Source organism: Macaca thibetana, chromosome 6 (assembly GCF_024542745.1).
Source record: "Macaca thibetana thibetana isolate TM-01 chromosome 6, ASM2454274v1, whole genome shotgun sequence".
Lineage (NCBI taxonomy): Eukaryota > Metazoa > Chordata > Mammalia > Primates > Cercopithecidae > Macaca > Macaca thibetana.
The window spans coordinates 49,353,247-49,370,909 of NC_065583.1; the positions used below are offsets into that span (position 1 = coordinate 49,353,247).

Consider the following 17,663-nt stretch of genomic DNA (forward strand, 5'->3'; position numbering starts at 1 on the left):
TTTTCTTTTTTCTTTCTCTTTTTTTTCTTGGCAGATAAATTATTAAATCTAATCTATAAAGCCAATTCACTATTTCTGTGCCTGAAAGCCACTTGTTAGTTTGCTATTGGCACGTATAAGAAGCTTATCAAGGCTCCAATCCAGGCAATGGGGATCTAGGTTATTCTAGCCTCACTGTTCAATTGCCAGGTCAGCTTCAGGAAGCAGGAGCTGAATTAGCATCTCTGCCTCAGGCACCAGGGACATCATTAGTCTTAATCTCATAATTTTTGGTGGGGAGGAACCCTTACCCAGGGACATCAATGATCTCAATCCCATAACTTTAGGATGGGGAAAGGGAATGCTTTCCCTTTGGGCCCCAGTACTGCAGACTTAAATACTGTACCCTGTGCCTTTTTTTTTTTTTTTTTTTTTTAAGATGGAGTCTTGCTCTGTTGCCTAGGCTAGAGTGCAGTAGTGTGATCTAGGCTCACTGGAACCTCCACCTCCTGGGTTCAAGGGATTCTCCTGCCTCAGCCTCCCGAGTAGCTGAGATTACAGGTATGCGCCACCATGCCCAGCTAATTTTTGTATTTTTAGTAGAGACAGGGTTTCACCATGTTGGCCAGATTGGTCTTGAACTCCTGACCTCAGGTGATCTGCCCACCTTGGCCTCCCAAAGTGCTGGGATTACAGGCGTGAGCCACTGCACCCAGTGACATTTTTTCAGTATCTAGTCCCGTGAACTGAATCGAGGCATTTCAAAATAATTTAGAACTTTATATTCTTAATTTTTCCCAGGAAAACCCAGGCGTTGCCATAATGTTCCTCTGAGTTAAAGAAAATCAGTTGCATACTTATGTGCCGGATGTCTGCATTTCCAGGTCACTTATTACTTACCATAGCAGCAAAGACATAATGGTCATTATGGCAATATTCCAAGTTCTGAATAGGTCCAGAATGAAAGCTTTCTGCTGCTTCAGGGGATTTAGCTCCTGTAAGCAAAATAATGCAAATAACCATAAGATTAAGAGGTAGTAAGGAAGTATCTTTGGCTATGATGCATGGGGAAAACTTATGCATGCAACTCTCACTTCACCTTGACTATGCTTAGAAGTCTGGGAATTGGAGGCAATAGGGCATCTACATATATGATGCTTATTCTGACACTTTAAAATGTTTGCAGACCATTTTACACAGAAGCCTTTTAAATATATAACACCCACTTCCCTGTCTTGTTATACAAAGCCTGTTGTCTAATATAGCCTTTCTCTGACTGACAGTCAGAGAATGGATGTCCTTTACCACACTGATCTGTGATCCTCAGGACTGCCTATTGAAGGGTAGGGCCATGTAGTCCCTTCCTTGAGGCCATGTCTGCTTTTTACACTTCTCTGTTTATTTGCTTATTTGTTTTTTTTAGATGGAGTCTTGCCCTGTGGCCCAGGCTGGAGTGCAGTGGCGTGATCTCAGCTCACTGCAACCTCCACCTCCCAGGTTCAAGTGATTCTCCTGCCTCTCAGTCTTTAGCTTACTGCTCTATAAAATGGGTATATTAATTGGGAGTTGAGAGACTAAATGAGATCATATATATATATATATATATATATGTAATATATGATCCATATATATATATGAGCCATATATATATATGGCTTAGCACAGTGCTTGAACCATGGTAAATGTCCAATAAATTTAAACTATTATTATTATTATTATTACTGTATCATTGAGGAAAAGAGGCTAGCCATCAGTGGTCAGTGACAAATCCTTACTGCTATTGATGAGCTTATACTCTTTTACTTTTATTTATATTTATTTATTTACTTACTTCTTTGTTTTTTGAGAGGGAGTTTCACTCTTGTCGCCCAGGTTGGAGTGCAGTGGCGCGATCTCAGCTCACTGCAACCTCCGCCTCCCAGGTTCAAGCAATTCTCCTGCCTTAGCCTCCTGAGTAGCTGAGATTACAGGCACCCACCACCACACCCGACTAATTTTTATATTTTTAGTAGAGATGAGGTTTTGCCATATTGGCCAGGCTGGTCTCAAACTCCTGACTTTAGGTGATCCATCTACCTCAGCTTCCCAAAGTGCTGGGATTACAGGTGTGAGCAACTGCGCCCGGCCTATTCTTTTGCTTTTAATTTGCTGATATTAACTTGCCATGAGTTATGAATCAAGGTAACCAAGCTGATTAGAATTGAAACTAACATAAAAATTATTAGGCTCTGAGGTGGGGAAATCTCTTAAGGATGAAGTACCAGGACTTTGTGACTTTGTGGCCCTACAGTGCATGTGCAGTAAGAGACTGAGGGAGGAATTTCTATTATGAAGAAGTGAGAGTGCCAGGCCTGCCTTCACAGCAGGTGCTCTCCAAATGTGAGTGTCCTTCTTTCTAGTAATGAGCAGACACTTACACAACTCACAGCCACATTGCCTTTTCTCTACTGCACTATTTGGATTGTAGAGCCCCAGAACATGGGCCCCAGCAGAATAACCCTGGTACTACAACAAAGCAAAGCCCCTGCATAAACTAGTGGGAACTAGACATCCTCTTGGAGGGTTCTGGGGTGGTGCACACAGACAGGACCTGTGGACCAGGCCTGTGCTAACACTTGGTGGTTCCACGGGGCCCTTCTCAAATGCAGGTTGCCAGGTTCCTCCCTGGGCTTGCCTACTTCGACTCTTTTAAACAGAGGCCTGAGAATCTGTATTCTTAAAGCACTTGGGTGATTGTGATGAGCAGCCAGGATTGGAAACCTCAGAACGAGAATATCCTTATATCCAGTGGTTGTCCCTGGCCGGGGTGGAGCCACCAAAATGTCTTTGGATCAGGTACCAGGAGCAGGTTGAAGGTGCTTCTTCTGAAGCCAAGGATGCTTGAGATTGCTTTCTAAGACAATGCTCTACTCTATATCTTTTCCTGTCGAAGTTAATGCTACTGCCTTTAACATGAAGTGAAAAATCACAGTTGTTAAAAGCATGTGCTTTGGTGCTTGGGAGAACTAGGTCACAAATCCCAGTTTAACGTCTGTGTGATCCTGGGCAAGTTCCTTAACTTCACTGTGCCTTAGTTTCTTTTTTTGGGAAAAAAAAAAAAAAAAAAAGCATGGGCATTAAATGAGCAGAACACAGTGCCTGGCATTTGGTAGGCTCTTCAATATCATTCTAAATAGGGTGCAATTGCTGGCACAGGGCTCTGCAGATCCTCCTAAAGAGGATCCTACAGGAGGTGAGCAGGGGAGATGACCAGGCCTCAGGAAAGCGCAAGCCCCCTTTCCCTTATTGGGTTTGTCCAGTTCAGGCTAGATGTGCATCATGGCAGGAAGAAAGAAGGCACTGTCAGGCTGAGGATGGTGGCTCACATCTGTAATCCTAGCACTTTGGGAGGCGGAGGCAGGAGGATTGCTTGAGCCCAGGAGTTTGAGACCAGCCTGGGCAACATAGTGAAACCCTGTCTCCACAAAAAAAATACAAAAAGTTAGCTGGGTTTGGTGGCAATTGCCTATAGTCCCAGCTTGGGAGGTTGAGGTGGGAGGATTGCTTGATCCCAGAAGGTTGAGGCTACAGTGAGCTGTAATTGCACTACTGCACTCCAGCCTGGGCAACACAGTGAGACTCAAAAATTTTTTTAAGTGTATATATATATGTATATAGATACACATACACACACACATATGTACATATTTATATATGTGTATGTGTATCTATATATATATAAAGGCACTACCAGAACCATATGTTTTAACACTGAACTATATTCTTATTTGTCCATAACTATGTATCTCATATCTATTTTATGATTGCTTTCATCCATGTAGGTAAATCCCTATAACTAGAATGTAAGTTTCACAGATAGGAATCAGGCCACCTAGCTGATAAATACCAATAAACACCCAGCACAGTCCCAAAGGGCAGAAGTGTTAGACATTCTCAATGTTGTTGTTGTTGTTGTTGTTGTTTTATCCATTTAAATTGACTGAGATTTGAAATGGACTTCTTGACTTGAAGGGCAAAGGATTAAGGGATGTTTTGTCCTGGCAGCCTTCTGAGAGCTTGAGTTCATGGCCACTCTAAGCCTCTAGCCATAGCTAGAGTATCTGCTTCTGGAAAAGGTCCTGAAGGCCAGGGATCGGGGAAGCCCTCAGGGTGAGCAGTGGCATGCCCACCGTCCTCTACAGAGTTCTGCTTTCCACACTACATGCTTTGGTGCAGGGCATGCATAATGCTACTGAAGCCACCATAGTCTTCTTTAGGTGTCCTGAGCAGACTGTTACCTATCTCCTAGCCAGGAATGCCCTGCCCCATCCTCTCCACTCATTTAAATGAGTCCTGCTGTCCTCCCTGGCTTGGACCTGCCTCCAGCCATGGGCCACCCTGCTCTCTTTCTCTGTATTGCTAGCACACAGTGTCTCTTCTTAGATACTTACCCTTTCTTCCCTTATGCCATTCTTTATCTTTTTATCTAATCCTCTTGCCCATCTTAGTTACATTCTATGTTCCTTTAGAATTGGGGCTGTGTCTTATTTTTCTTATTTCCTCTAGGAGCCAGCACAGGGCATGGCACACTGCATATCCTCACGAACTGTCAGGAGATGTGGCTGCTTCTACAGGATATCAGCTTTTCCTTGTGGTCACCACCTTTCAAGTGTGTGCTTTCAGGCCTTAAGGTTCTAGACATGACACAGAGCAAGACTAAAGACATGCATAGCTTCCTCAGCAGTCTGTGGTAAGATTCAGGGTACAGTGGAGAACCCAGAGTGGACTAACCCTGAAACATATTTTTTCCACTTAATCTGGACATTTAAAAATCATCAGTACATAGCTGTGTCAGTGGTTTGGAGCAATGCCAATAGAAAGTTGATGATAAACTTGCAAAATAAAGGGAACTAGTATTTAATGAACACTTGCTATTTGCTAAGCAGTTTACATATATTATTGCATTTAATTCTTATAAACAGCCCTTTAAGGTGGATTTTATCTTAGAATTTAATCATGATTGTGTTCCTAAGGCATAGTGCAATGCCTGGTACATAGTGGGCACTTAACAAATATTGAATTAAGTTAAATTCCATAAAATCAAGAATGCATAGCTGATCTCAAGAGGAAACATCTGCAAATGCTTACCTCCACAGAATCAAATATCACTGCTGGTACAGCTATGTTGTTCATTTTTGCAGCTTTTTGGATGATATCTTCAGCCTCTCTAAATCTTCTCTGGGATATCAGCCATCGGGGAGATTCAGGAATGAACCTATAATTTATTTGTAATATTTAATAATTTTTCACAACAGCAGGGTTGGATACTATTAAATCTCAGTTTTCCCCAGATAGTTGTAATTTTGTAGAATTCTAGTTTGTCTTTTTAAAGGGAGTCCACATAAGATTTCTATTGGAGCATAGGAATAAATAAAAGCACCTTCAAGTTTCAAACTTCTGATCAAATTATAAGACTGATCATCAGTTGTGCTTGAGACCAGGACCAGACGATAAGGGGTGACATTAACTATGGGCATGTTTGAGCCAGGACATCTGGAGAAGTTCATCCAAAACTTATAGGCATTGTGGCTCATAAAATAAATGTAGCTACTAGACTGTAAGTTCCCCTAGAGAAGAGACTGTCTTTGCAGTGGGTCCATCCTAAGGAGAATTGCTGGTGTCCCAGCTGGTGACATTCACAATTTATTGGGAAAAGGATGGTCAGGGCATCTGTGTTCTTGATCTTTTCCTTTAGTCAAAAGAGAAGGTGAGGGCACTGACACCTGCCTGTGTGGGGTCCCCATGGCTTTCAACAGATTCCCAGATCAGCGAGTGCCCAAACCAGTTTTTGCGAGATGAGCCCCAATGTTGTCTTTTTGTTAACATCTAAAAGCTTATTGTTTTAAATTACATAGTCTATTCCCATTTATAGCTGATGCTCAAACACAGTTGCAAATAATAGGACTTCTATTCTTTCTAAATTTTTATTTCTCAAAATCTTTTAGCCATTCTCCTGTCAGCTCTCATTTTCCTTACCTATTGTTAGTACAGATGGTCCCTAACTTATGATGGTTCAACTTACGATTTTTCTACTATAGGAGAAAAGTGATATGCATTGAGTAGAAACCTTACTTTGAGTACTCATACATACAGCCATTCTGTTGTTCACTTCCAGTACAGTATTTAATAAATTACATGAAATATTCAACACTTAATCATAAAATAGGTTTTGTGTTAGAAAATGTTGCCCAACTGTAGGCTAATGTTAGTGTTCTGAGCATGTTTAAGGTAGGTCGGGCTGAGCTATGATATTTGGTAGGGATGCAGGGCAGGCAAGCCCCAGAGTGGGGTTTGGCCCATGAGGGTTCTTGGCTTTGCCCAGGAAATAATTCAAGGGCAAACTGGAGGTGGAAGAAAACAGCTTTATTGAAGAGACAATGTTACAGCTCAGTGACTGCTCCTGCAGAGCAGGGCTGCCCCACAGGCAGAGTAGCAGCTCAGGACAGTTTTGCACTCATATTTATAACTACTTTTAATTACATGTAGATGAAAGGGCAGTTTATGCAGAAATTTCTAGGGAAAGGGTAGTAATTTTTAGGTCATTGGGTCATTGCCATGGAAAGGGGCAATAAAGCCTGAGTGTTGTCATGGCAACAGTACACTGACATGGCACACTGGTGGGCGTGTCTTATGGAAAGCATCTTCTGCCCTGGCTCTGTTTTAGCTGGTCCTCAGTTTGGTCCGGTGTCCAAGCCCTGGCTCTGGAGTCATGTCTGGCTTCCTACCTCAGTAGGTTAGATGTATTGACCTAGAATATTCTCAATTTACAATCAGCTTATTGGGATGTAACCCCATTATAAGTCGAAGAGCATCTGTACTTACTTAGCCTAGAAAACAAATTATAAGTAGCAGACACAGAGTCCTCTATAATTAATTGGCCCAAATCCACACTAGGAATAAGCTCAGAGCAAAACAAATGACGAACTAGCAGGTCCCCTCTCCAGCTTACTAGCACATGAGTTGAAAAATGAGCTCAGTTTGCATTTTTCAGAATATGCCTTTAGTTGGTCCCTATAGGAACTACAATAATATTAGGTCACCGACTTCCAGTAATTAGAACTGTGTTGTCCAATAGAAACTTCTGAAATGTTCTGTATCTGTGCTAAGACAGCACCCACTAACCACATGTAGCTATTGAGCTAGTGTGATTGAATAAACGAAAATCTAATTTTATTTACTTTTAATTAATTTTAATTTAAATAGCTGCATGTGACTGGTGGCTACTATATTAGTGCAGAATTGGAGATCTTACTACACAGCCACGATATACCTCATGGATAGATGCTTCTACTTTGGGCCAGTATCTTTCTCCAACCAGATTATGCTTAGAAATATTCTACCTTTTTTTCTACAGATCACTGGCCTCAGATTCTTAATGTTTAATCAGCTAGAAATTGCATAGCTTTCCTCATGTTTCATCTATGGCCTGCTTCCCTACCCCATCCCCACCCCCTATACATATACTCCATTCACACCTGTGGCCACTTACTGCCAAGCCTTTTAAAGGAAACTTGGGACATAAAAAGTTCCCCAAACCACCAGCAATGCCTCTATGTAAGTTTATCTCCCATTTCTAGCCCACTGTACTCAGGGCCACTGGTATCTCTAGTTTTGAATTGCTTTGATATTTTTGTGTGTGTGCACATAATCTCAAATCTAGCTGATCATTTCAAGAGTCAGTGGAGTGCCAAATGAGGTTGCACACTATAATCTCTCTGTAGATTTAATTCAGACTAAACAGGAGTGAGGTGTTGCTGGAGAGCTTGTCTCATACTGAGCAGGTGGCAGGGTCCACGTCAGCTCTAAGCATCCCCCCATATCCCAACCACTAGACTGATGAGCATCCCTTTGGGAAGCCCCACCTGCAAGGATGGGATGTTCAGAAGAAAGCTATTTTCTTTTACAGGAAAATGATAAGACCACTGATAAACGTTCAGGGGGAGCATTCAGCTTTTCGGTGCTGCTCCCGGGCTGGCCTCTATCTGGGTCAAGTCCTGTCCCTGGTACAGTATGCCCACAGCCAGGAGCACTCATGGACTGGCCCCTGGGAAACAGAAGAAAGAGCTCTCCTTAGGGCAGAGTGAGCAGGCTCCCTGTGGGATGGACCTTCTCGCTGGAAACTCTGGAGGCTAACTCTGGAGGGCTAATGGATCAGAGCTGTTCATTCCTCGCTGTGACATATGGTCCTGAGGCAAATCCCATCCCTACTAATCTCTGTACAGCCAATCAGGGGCCTTACATTGTTATTCTCTCTCTCTTTCTCTCTCTGTCTCTCTTTCTCTCTGATAGAATCATACATTAATAAGATTGATTATAACTTTTTTTGAGACAGCATCTCATTCTATCCAGGCTGGAGTGCAGTGGCATGATCATAGAGCTCACTGTAATCTTGAACTCCCAGGCTCAAGGGACCCTCCCACCTCCACCTCCTAAGTAGCTGGGACTACAGGCACTCACCACTGCACCCAGCTAATTTTTTATTTTTAGTACAGACAGGGTTTTGACATGTTGCCCGGGCTGGTTTTGAACTGCTGGGCTAAAGTGATCCTCCCAACTTGGCCTCCCAAAGTGCTGGGATTACAGGTGTGAACCACCATACCTGGCTAATTATAACACTTTGAAAGTACTGGTCCCTTAGGTCAAAATGACAACTAGAGCCAGAGCACATAGTTTATTAAAATCATTCAGCTGAAGAGGCAGAAAAAAACCTTTGAATAATCTTGTCTTGTGTCTTGAGAGAACCTCTAGTCACTAACATCTTTTCCAATAAATTCAGTTAGCAAGGGAGTTGTGGAGAGAGGGACAGATGATGATGATGATAATTACTCTCATTCCGAAAATTGCTCTGCTCTTGTAAATCTGGGATGCTTTCCTTGGAGGCACAGCTATGTAGATAATGGCCAGCCCTTATTCACTGCTCCTCAGGCCGGGTTTCCTGGTCCTCAGACAGGGTTCCAGAGGAGTGTTGCAAATCAGAATAATTCCTAACCTTTAACAAACTATCAACTGCACCTGCACACTTCATGCCAAGAATTTACACTGGTAAATCACAGCACTCTTACCGATCGTGAGAATACAGGGGCTTAGAGTGAGCCTACCTGAACTGCGCTGTCTAGTCAGACAGGTGGCCTGCCTGTCAACCTCTATGACTGCCTAACAGATGCAGTAAGATAAAGGCCTAGACAGCTTCCCAGTCAGGAGGTGTCCAAAGGACAGGGCAACCATGAGGTCTAGTCTAAATTGTGAGTTCCGAAAAATGATCAAAGAAGCTGGTGTTATGTGTAAGCAGGTAGAAGTTATGCAGTTCAGTGAAACTAGTCAGTGCTGGAGGATTTGACTTTGATATAATGAAATCAAACCAAGAAGAATTAATGAGAGAGAAAGAGAATGAGAGAGAGACAGAACCAGACCCACCAATGGAAGGAATCCCTTTCCTCTTGCTTAAATATGAAAAAGCAAGGAAACAGGAAATCCCCAAAGAGAGGGTATGTCTGACACCTTATTCCATGATTTTTAATTTATTCTTTCACCTAAAATCTGCCAGATAGTCATACTGGGTAAGACTACGGCCAGAATCTTCAAACTTTGTTATTCCTGTAACTGTTGTGTTATACTGAGTTGAAATTGAGTTGGGAGGTTGTGGGAGGAGAGAAGAGAACATTTCTCTAACAATTTATTAAATAAAAAGTAATTTTCTCACTCTTCAAGACATAGCAGATAAATAGGCACACTACCATAAGTGCTAATAAATAGGCTTCCCTTTCATAGATGCTAATCATTATATGGTAGGGAAGCTTGAAGAATTACATTAGTAGGATAGAGTGAGATTTTTCTAGAGAGAGAAAAGTGATGAAAGAGCAGGGGGCAGAGTTAAAAACAACAAAATCCAACACCACCAGCGCCACAAATAAGTAGCAACAGACAAGAGTGGCTGGTGTCAAGGAAGAGATTGGAATCCTGAGAATGTGCTTTTTAGGACAATGGAGACTCAAACTCCAGCACACAGGCCCACCCACAATGAGGCAAAAACTCCCAGCTTGGAAACTGGCCTCTGCGAGTTCCGTGGAGGTCATACAAGCCCAAGCTAGGTCAGCACCAGGCTCCAGGTGTGTTCCAGGTGTACTGACCCGCAGCAGAGGGCCTGTCTGGGGACGAGTCACACTCACCACCACAGCGGGACGCACAGCACTCCCGGCACCGTCAGCGCCAGCAGCAGCATCCGCCAGTCTCTGATGAAGTAAGCAAACAGTGGCAGCAGCATATAGCCAACTGCAAAAAATGTGCACACTCCTAATGTAGAGAATATAATACGAACTGACTTGCCAAGAATTTCTGTTCCTGTTCAAAACAAGGGAGGAGTATTAGCATATTATCTCACTTTAATATTTGCTTTTTATATCATTATGTGGCAGTTAGAATTCAAACTATCACCAATTAGAAAAGGGGAAAGGTATTTGCCTCGTTGCCCAGAGCAGGCATGGTCAGGGTAGAGGAAGGTGGGAAGTGATCCAAGACTTGGCAACTTATAGAAGGCTGAATTTCCATGAGATTTTAACGGAGCCATAGATTTATTTATTTTTAATTTATTATTATTATTATTATTATAAGACAAAATCTCCCTCTGTTGCCCGGGCTGCAGTGCAGTGGCGCGATCTCAGCTCACTGCAACCTCTGCCTCCCAAGCTCAAGTGACCTTCCCACTTCGGCCTTCCGAATAGCTGGGACTACAGGCGCACACCACCAGGCCTGGCTAATTTTTGTATTTTTGGTAGAGACAGGGTTTCGCCATGTTGGCCAGGCTGGTCTCGAACTCCTGACCTCAAGTGATCCACCTGCCTTGGCCTCCCAAAATGTTGGGATTACAGGCGTGAGCCACCATCCCTGGCCAATTTATTTTAAGGCCATTCCATGTCATAAAAATATGCCCAGCCCCAAGAGCTAATCCCTTCTGAGAATGCCACATTTCCAAAATAAGAGCCCCAACATGAGAAGCAGAGAGAACGTTTCAGGAGACAAACAGTGGTTCTTCTGAGGGGCCATGTGGGGTCACGGTGTGTGTAGCCTTTCCAACAGTTCTGAACTGTAAATAAACAGACATTGGCCCATCAGGAAGCAGTGGAGAGTTCACCGTTTCCAAGACCTCAGGACACACTTACCCATGCCTGAGCCCTGAGAAATCAGTTGGAGTGAGCTGGCTCTGGAGGTGCACAGACAGGCCTTCAGCACCCAGGACTGAATTCCCTGCAGCCATGCTGTGCCCAGAGATCAGCCCAGGCAGACACAGTCCATTTGGACCAAGGAAAGAAAAGCAGGAGCTGTTCTGCCGCCCCTGCAGGCAGCAGCCCTAGACCTGGCCACACACTCATTGAACTCCACAGAGCTTTCCCTGAACAGCAGAAAGGCCCATGACTGCTTGGTGCGGGCACTGCTTTTTGGGAAAGGACATGCAGGCGACTGTTGGCCTCTGCTCAGTGCCACAGTGGATCACTTGGCACCAGATGGGAGTCCAAGAACAAAGCTCCTTCTCTTGTCACGGAGCTCCGGGCCCTTTCCAGAGTCTGCCCTTGGTTCTCTACACCTAGGGCGGAGATTTGACCAATGGCAATGGCTCTGCCTTTTGTTGGGGATCTGCCCACACTACAGAGTAGTGACCCGGAAGATACAAAACAGATAATTCAAAGGTCATTCATGCTTGCCTTTCAAGAGAGATTTTCTCAATCATTTTTATATGTTCTAGGCACAGGCAAAGGGATTAAGAGCTCATTCCAGAGAAGCAGCAAAATTACTACGTTGGCTGGTTTCTCATTTTATCACCTACCTGTTCCCATCCCACCCCACTCATTCTCCCTCACTGTTCATAATTGAGAGATCTGCCTTAGTGGGTCCCTCTTGAGAGGCCATTTAAAAACCCGGACTGACAGAAACAGCCAGTACTTTGTGCCTCCTGCGTCCCATGTTGGAGACAATAGTCCTAACCACCCAGAGCATTGCTCAGCCTATAAACCCATTTCCAAGGATAGGGCTTGACTTCTTTGAGGATCATGAGTATGATTTCCAGGTCTTTTCTGACCTCATTAATGACCTTCCTGCTATGCACTGGTTTCTAAACCCTTTGGCTATGATTATGATGTGGAAATAAATAGAGGGTGCTTTATTCCTAAGCAGAGATTCAGAAGTGAAGCAGCAGAGGGTTTGATTTTGGAAAAGAGAGAGTGTGCAGGATCAAGTGAGAATCTTGCAGAATTGTGAGGCCAGAGGAGCTTTATCCTACCTTCATGACCTTGTTAAGAAAAGAGAAGTTACACTACTGGGTTCCTGGATAATTTCCCTCTCTAAGCGTGAGTCTCAGACCAGAACAGTTATATAACTTTGCAGAGTGCGTGTTGGGGACAGAGACTTTATGGGTCTCCCTCTTTGCCTTCCTGTGGACAGCATGGATGGTACAAATTGAAACAATTCCTTTTTAGCCCTACTTTCTGCTCTCTGACTTTTAGGCAGTCACCTTTCCTTAAACAGGATCACCATCTTCACAGCTAGCATTTTTTTGAGTAGATACTTTGAGACAGGTTCCAGGCTAAGTGTTTACATATATTATCTCTTTGACCCTTCACACCAGTTATATAAAAACTAATATTCCAGGCAAGGCACAGTGGCTTATGCCTGTAATCCCAGCACTTTGGGAGGCCGAGGTAGGCAGATCACCTGAGGTCAGGAGTTCGAAACCAGCCTGACCAATACGATGAAACCCGTCTCTCCTAAGTAAACAAAAATTAGCCAGGCATGGTGGCATGGGCCTGTAATCCCAGTTACTCGGGAGGCTGAGACAGGATAATCACTTGAACCCAGGAGGCAGAGGTTGCAGTGAGCTGAGATCATGCCACTGCACTCCAGCCTGGGCAACAAGAGCAAAACTCCATCTCAAACAAAAACAAAAATAAAAACTAATGTTCCTCCTACTTTACACATAATTAGCTGAGACTTCAGAGTTAAAGCCAGTTGCCTAAATTCATGCACATAATAAGTGGTATACCAGGATTCAAGCCTTATTTGCTCTATGGATACTGGTCTACCTTCCAAAAAAAAAAAAAAAAAAATTACTGGGGGCATGACTTGGCCTTATAACGCAGTTCTTCAACTGAGATTCCAATAGAGACATGAGGGGAGATGGGTAAGGCCATATCCTGATTTCACTTTTACAATTTTCTTTTTTTTCTTTCTTTCTTTTTTTTTTTTTTTTTTTGAGATAGACTTGTGCTCTGTCGCCTAGGCCAGAGTGCAGTGGCGCAATCTCAGCTCACTATAACCTCTGCCTCCTGGGTTCAAGCGATTTTCCTGCCTCAGCCTCCCAAGTAGCTGGGACTACAGGTGCTTGCCACCATGCCTGGCTAATTTTTGTATTTTTAGTAGAGATGGGGTTTTGCCATATTGGCCAGGCTGGTCTTGAACTCCTGACCTCAGGTGATCCACCCACCTTATCCCCCTTTCAGAAGTAGAGTTGCATTTTCCCTTCCTGGGCTTGTCACTGGAGGCCAGCCAGCCCCCTCTGAGGAATGCTAGGAGAGAAGCCTGATTACACAGATCTTTCATGGCCTGCCGCTGCCACGAGCTTTCCATGTGGCAGTGAAACAGATGACAGTGGTGACTCCTGCTGTGCTGACTGGGGATCCCTGTCCTGGTCCCCTGTGCTCTGTCTGCCTCTTCTGTCTGCTTTGCTTCTAGGGCAAAGCCTGGTTGGTCTTGGTCTGGCTGGGCCTCTGAGTTTCTCCTGGGAGTGAAACATTGACATCTAAGCCAAAGGGACATGACCTAGCTAGGATGAGGGCCAGGATAGCCTTAGGAGTATTGCCCACCACCTGTCACACCCATCTGAATCTGAGCACTCTTTCCAAGAGGGGGTGACTTAGAGAGGGCCAGGCTCCCTTCCATGTAGAGCAGTACCTGCCCCAGGAACTGCCGGGCCCATTCCACACAGAGGCAGGACATGCATCTTCATAAATGACCAACATAGGCTCTAAGTAGACCCCAGCTCAAGAAATGAGACTGTAGTGCAGCTGCCAGGATATGAGGTAAGAGCCAGGAACCCTAGGCTAGGAGTGTTCTCCATCTGGCAAGGGGAGAGCCTGGGTTCCTTGATGCTAAGTTGCTACTAGAGTGACTGTGATAAACCCTCCTTCGTGGAGATATTATTATGAAGACTGAGACCATGTATGTAAAGTGCCTAGGAGGGTGTCTGGCATGTGGCAGGTGCTCAGTAATAATTATTCTTTATCCTGGTTGAGCAGTTGAAATGTGCTGCATGTCAGAGGAATGATGGAAAGTACAATGCCTTTGATGCAAAAAGACCCAGTGAAGACAGTAGAACCCCTCTTCAAGGCTTAACAGATGTTCACCTGCTCAGGGCTTCCCCTCTCTCTACACCAATCACTGTAGTCAAAAGTAACATTTCCTATCTCTGTGTATACCCAGTAATATGTGCCCCACTCCCTTGACCCACGTCCCCATGTCCACAGTGACAGCTGCATTGGCTGCAGAGGCACAACCAGGCAGTGAGCTCCTTGTGAATAGACAGGCGTGAGTTCTTGCTCTTCCCTGGGTCCCCCCAGTTCTTCCCTCTCATGGTGCAATGCAAATAAGGTATGCCAGCAAATTTCTGCATCATGTTCATGGATTTATATGCCAGCTCATCCCTTGGAAATTTTGAGGCAACTTCAAATTTAAATACAATAAAATAATGGTAACATTAAAGTAAGATATAAAGAAAAGTAAAAAGTTGTGCCTTGCTGAAAAGAACAAAAATATGCAGCTATTTTGAAAACAGTTTGGCAGTTCCTCAAATGGTTAAATATAGAATCAGCATAGGGCCTAGCAGAGGTCCTACCTTATACCCAAGAGAATTAAAAACATATATCCACTAGGCCGGGCGCGGTGGCTCAAGCCTGTAATCCCAGCACTTTGGGAGGCCGAGACGGGCGGATCACGAGGTCAGGAGATCAAGACCATCCTGGCTAACACGGTGAAACCCCGTCTCTACTAAAAATACAAAAAAAACTAGCCGGGCGAGGTGGCGGGTGCCTGTAATCCCAGCTACTCGGGAGGCTGAGGCAGGAGAATGGCGTGAACCCGGGAGGCAGAGTTGCAGTGAGCTGAGATCCGGCCACTGCAATCCAGCCTGGGCAACAGAGCAAGACTCCGCCTCAAAAAAAACAAAAAAACAAAAAAACAAAAAACATGTATCCACAAAAATACTTATTCTCCAATGTTCATAGCATTATTCGTAACAGCCCCAAAGTAGAAACACCCAGATGTTCAATGACTGATGAATGGATGACCAAAATGTGTTGTCTTCATCCAGTGGAATACTAATTCATGCTACAACATGGATCAACCTTGAAAACAAGTGAATTCAGTCACAAAGGCCACATAATATATGATTCTGTTTATATCAAATGTGCGGAATAGGGAAATCCATTAAAGGCAGAATGTAAATTAGTGGTTGCCAGGGGCATGAGGAAGAGGGAAATGACTGCTAATTCGTATAGGGTTTCTTTTCAGGGTGATGAGGAGTTAGATAGTGTTGCTGGCTGTACAACGCTGTGAATATACTAAAAAACACTGAATTATACACTTTAAAAGTGTGAATATCATGGTATGCAAATCTGTCATGGACTGAATGTTTGTGTCCCTCCATTATTCATACATTGATCCCCTGACCTGATAGGATATAGGATTAGTGTCCTTACAAGAAGAGACACCAGAGAGTGAGCTCTCTATGGCTTGCTCTCTCTTGCTTTCCCTCTCTCTGAGCACTTGCGCAGAAGAAAGACTTAGAGAGAAGGCAGCCATCTGCAACCCAACAGGAGAACCCTCACCAGACACTAACCCTGCTGGCACTTTGATCTTGGACTTCTACCCTCCACAGCTGTGGGAAATAAATTTCGGTTGTTTAAACCACCCAGTCTACAGGATTTTGTTATGGCATCCCAAACAGGCTAAGACAAAATTATATTTCAACTTTTCAATTTAAAAACAGTAAAAAAATATATATATGGCTGATAAAAGCTGCATCATTGATGTAGTTACATTTCAAATTTGCCCGAGCTTCCTGGTAGCCAGAGTTGTAAAGGAAGATGCCATCACTCACACACCTATCAAAAGGAGGAACCTCTAGACATCAGAGGAAGCAAAGCTTTAAATGGTTCAGCATGCCCAAAGACATGTCACATGGGAGGTTGATGTTAGAAGTACTGAAAAATACTGAATTAATGAATCAGTCAGGACAGGAGGTAATTAACTTTTTGTGTTTAAGCAGATAGTTATGGGGGATAAGAGAGGCTACTGATGGTATTCTACCCAGAAGGCCATTGACAGGTGGAGGGCATTATTTCTGGGCAACAGTAGGAGATTGTGAGGGGAGCTGCAGTGTGGGTAGGTTAGTGTCCTTGGTCCCGAGTGGTCATTTCCGCCTAAACCAGCATCATTCCGGCAACACCATCACGTCCAGGCATGTCTGCTTTATGCTGTGTTGGGTAGCACTGTTCTGTCTTTCTCTTTTCTAGCTATGACTCTGGCAGCCTTGATCATTTTTAAAAAGCAGCACAAAACAAGGACTCATTTCTGCACTGCTTTGACAGTGGGAGGAATTTGGCTTCCCAAGTTAATGTGAAATTATCATGCAGGGTTTTGCCAACCCTTCCTTAGGGCCAGAGGGCGGAAGCGAAGGCACTTACCAAACTCCTCAACCCAGACCACACCCTTTGGTTTATTTTAGTCAAATACAACCTGGAATTAAGCTATTTTATCCCAGAAACACCAGAGAGCGCTGCTGCACTGTAGGGAAGCTAGCAGCCACTTTGTCTTTGTACTGTGTCCCCCAACCCCAGGCGCTGACTGAGGTGTCCAGCCATTCCAGAGCAGGCTGGTTTTTGGGGACACTTAAACTTTCAGACCTGAGAACCCAACACGGTGAGTCTCATACCAGGACACAAAAGCCAGCAATTTCTTGCAGAGCACAATGGAGTAAAACTATCACCGGAGAGGCTCCCATAGCACCCTACAACAGGCCTGGCCCCAGGCTGATAGCAAGCCCTCAGAGGCCTGGATCCCGGCTGATAGCGAGGCTGCTGCACCCAGGGTCTTACGTACTGACTGCTGGCTTGACTGATCTTCCATGGCCTTACTTTCCCCTTGGCCCTCTTACCCTTCTTCACCCTGCATGTGGGACCACACGCTGCATGGGGAGCTGGGAGGAGAGTAGATGATAGTGTCAGAGCCAGGGGGCAGCCCTTTCCTGTAGGAAACCTGGGGTATGCTCTCCCTGCCTCACCCACTCACATAGGGGAGGCTTGGAGGCCCCAGAAGCACAATGTGCCACCGAAAAGGCAGATCTCAATGCTGCCCATTCTATAGAACCGGGGATGCCACCACCTGGCACAAATCCCACCTTGTTCCCATTCCCACAGAGAGGGCTTCTCTGGCTTCACTGTGACTCTCTGCCCTTTTGTTCTAGATGGTCCTTCAGGTCCTCCTGGGATATCGGCCTGCTGGTCACAGTCTTCTGTTTTGGGGAGGCCTGTTTGGTTTTTGGTATGTGTCTGGCCCAAGCAGAGCCACATGTTGGGTTTTTCAGGCTTAGAGAGGATCATCAC

The 17,663-nt window shown here is 44.5% G+C and overlaps 2 protein-coding genes across 3 annotated transcripts in view; both read right to left on the minus strand.

Moving 5' to 3' along the window:
• The window catches only part of LOC126956020 (uncharacterized), a 297,028-nt gene that overhangs the window by 211,703 nt on the left and 67,662 nt on the right, over nucleotides 1-17,663 (minus strand). The window lies entirely within an intron of this gene.
• SLC22A4 (solute carrier family 22 member 4) overlaps nucleotides 1-17,663 on the minus strand; it is a 50,102-nt gene that overhangs the window by 11,064 nt on the left and 21,375 nt on the right. For both annotated transcript variants that reach the window (XM_050792808.1, XM_050792807.1), the window contains exons 4-6: nucleotides 10,185-10,356; nucleotides 5,107-5,233; nucleotides 880-974 (exon numbers count right to left, since the gene is read on the minus strand). In XM_050792808.1, coding sequence (XP_050648765.1) covers nucleotides 880-974; nucleotides 5,107-5,233; nucleotides 10,185-10,356 — 394 coding nt within the window. The remainder of the gene's footprint in view (nucleotides 1-879; nucleotides 975-5,106; nucleotides 5,234-10,184; nucleotides 10,357-17,663) is intronic.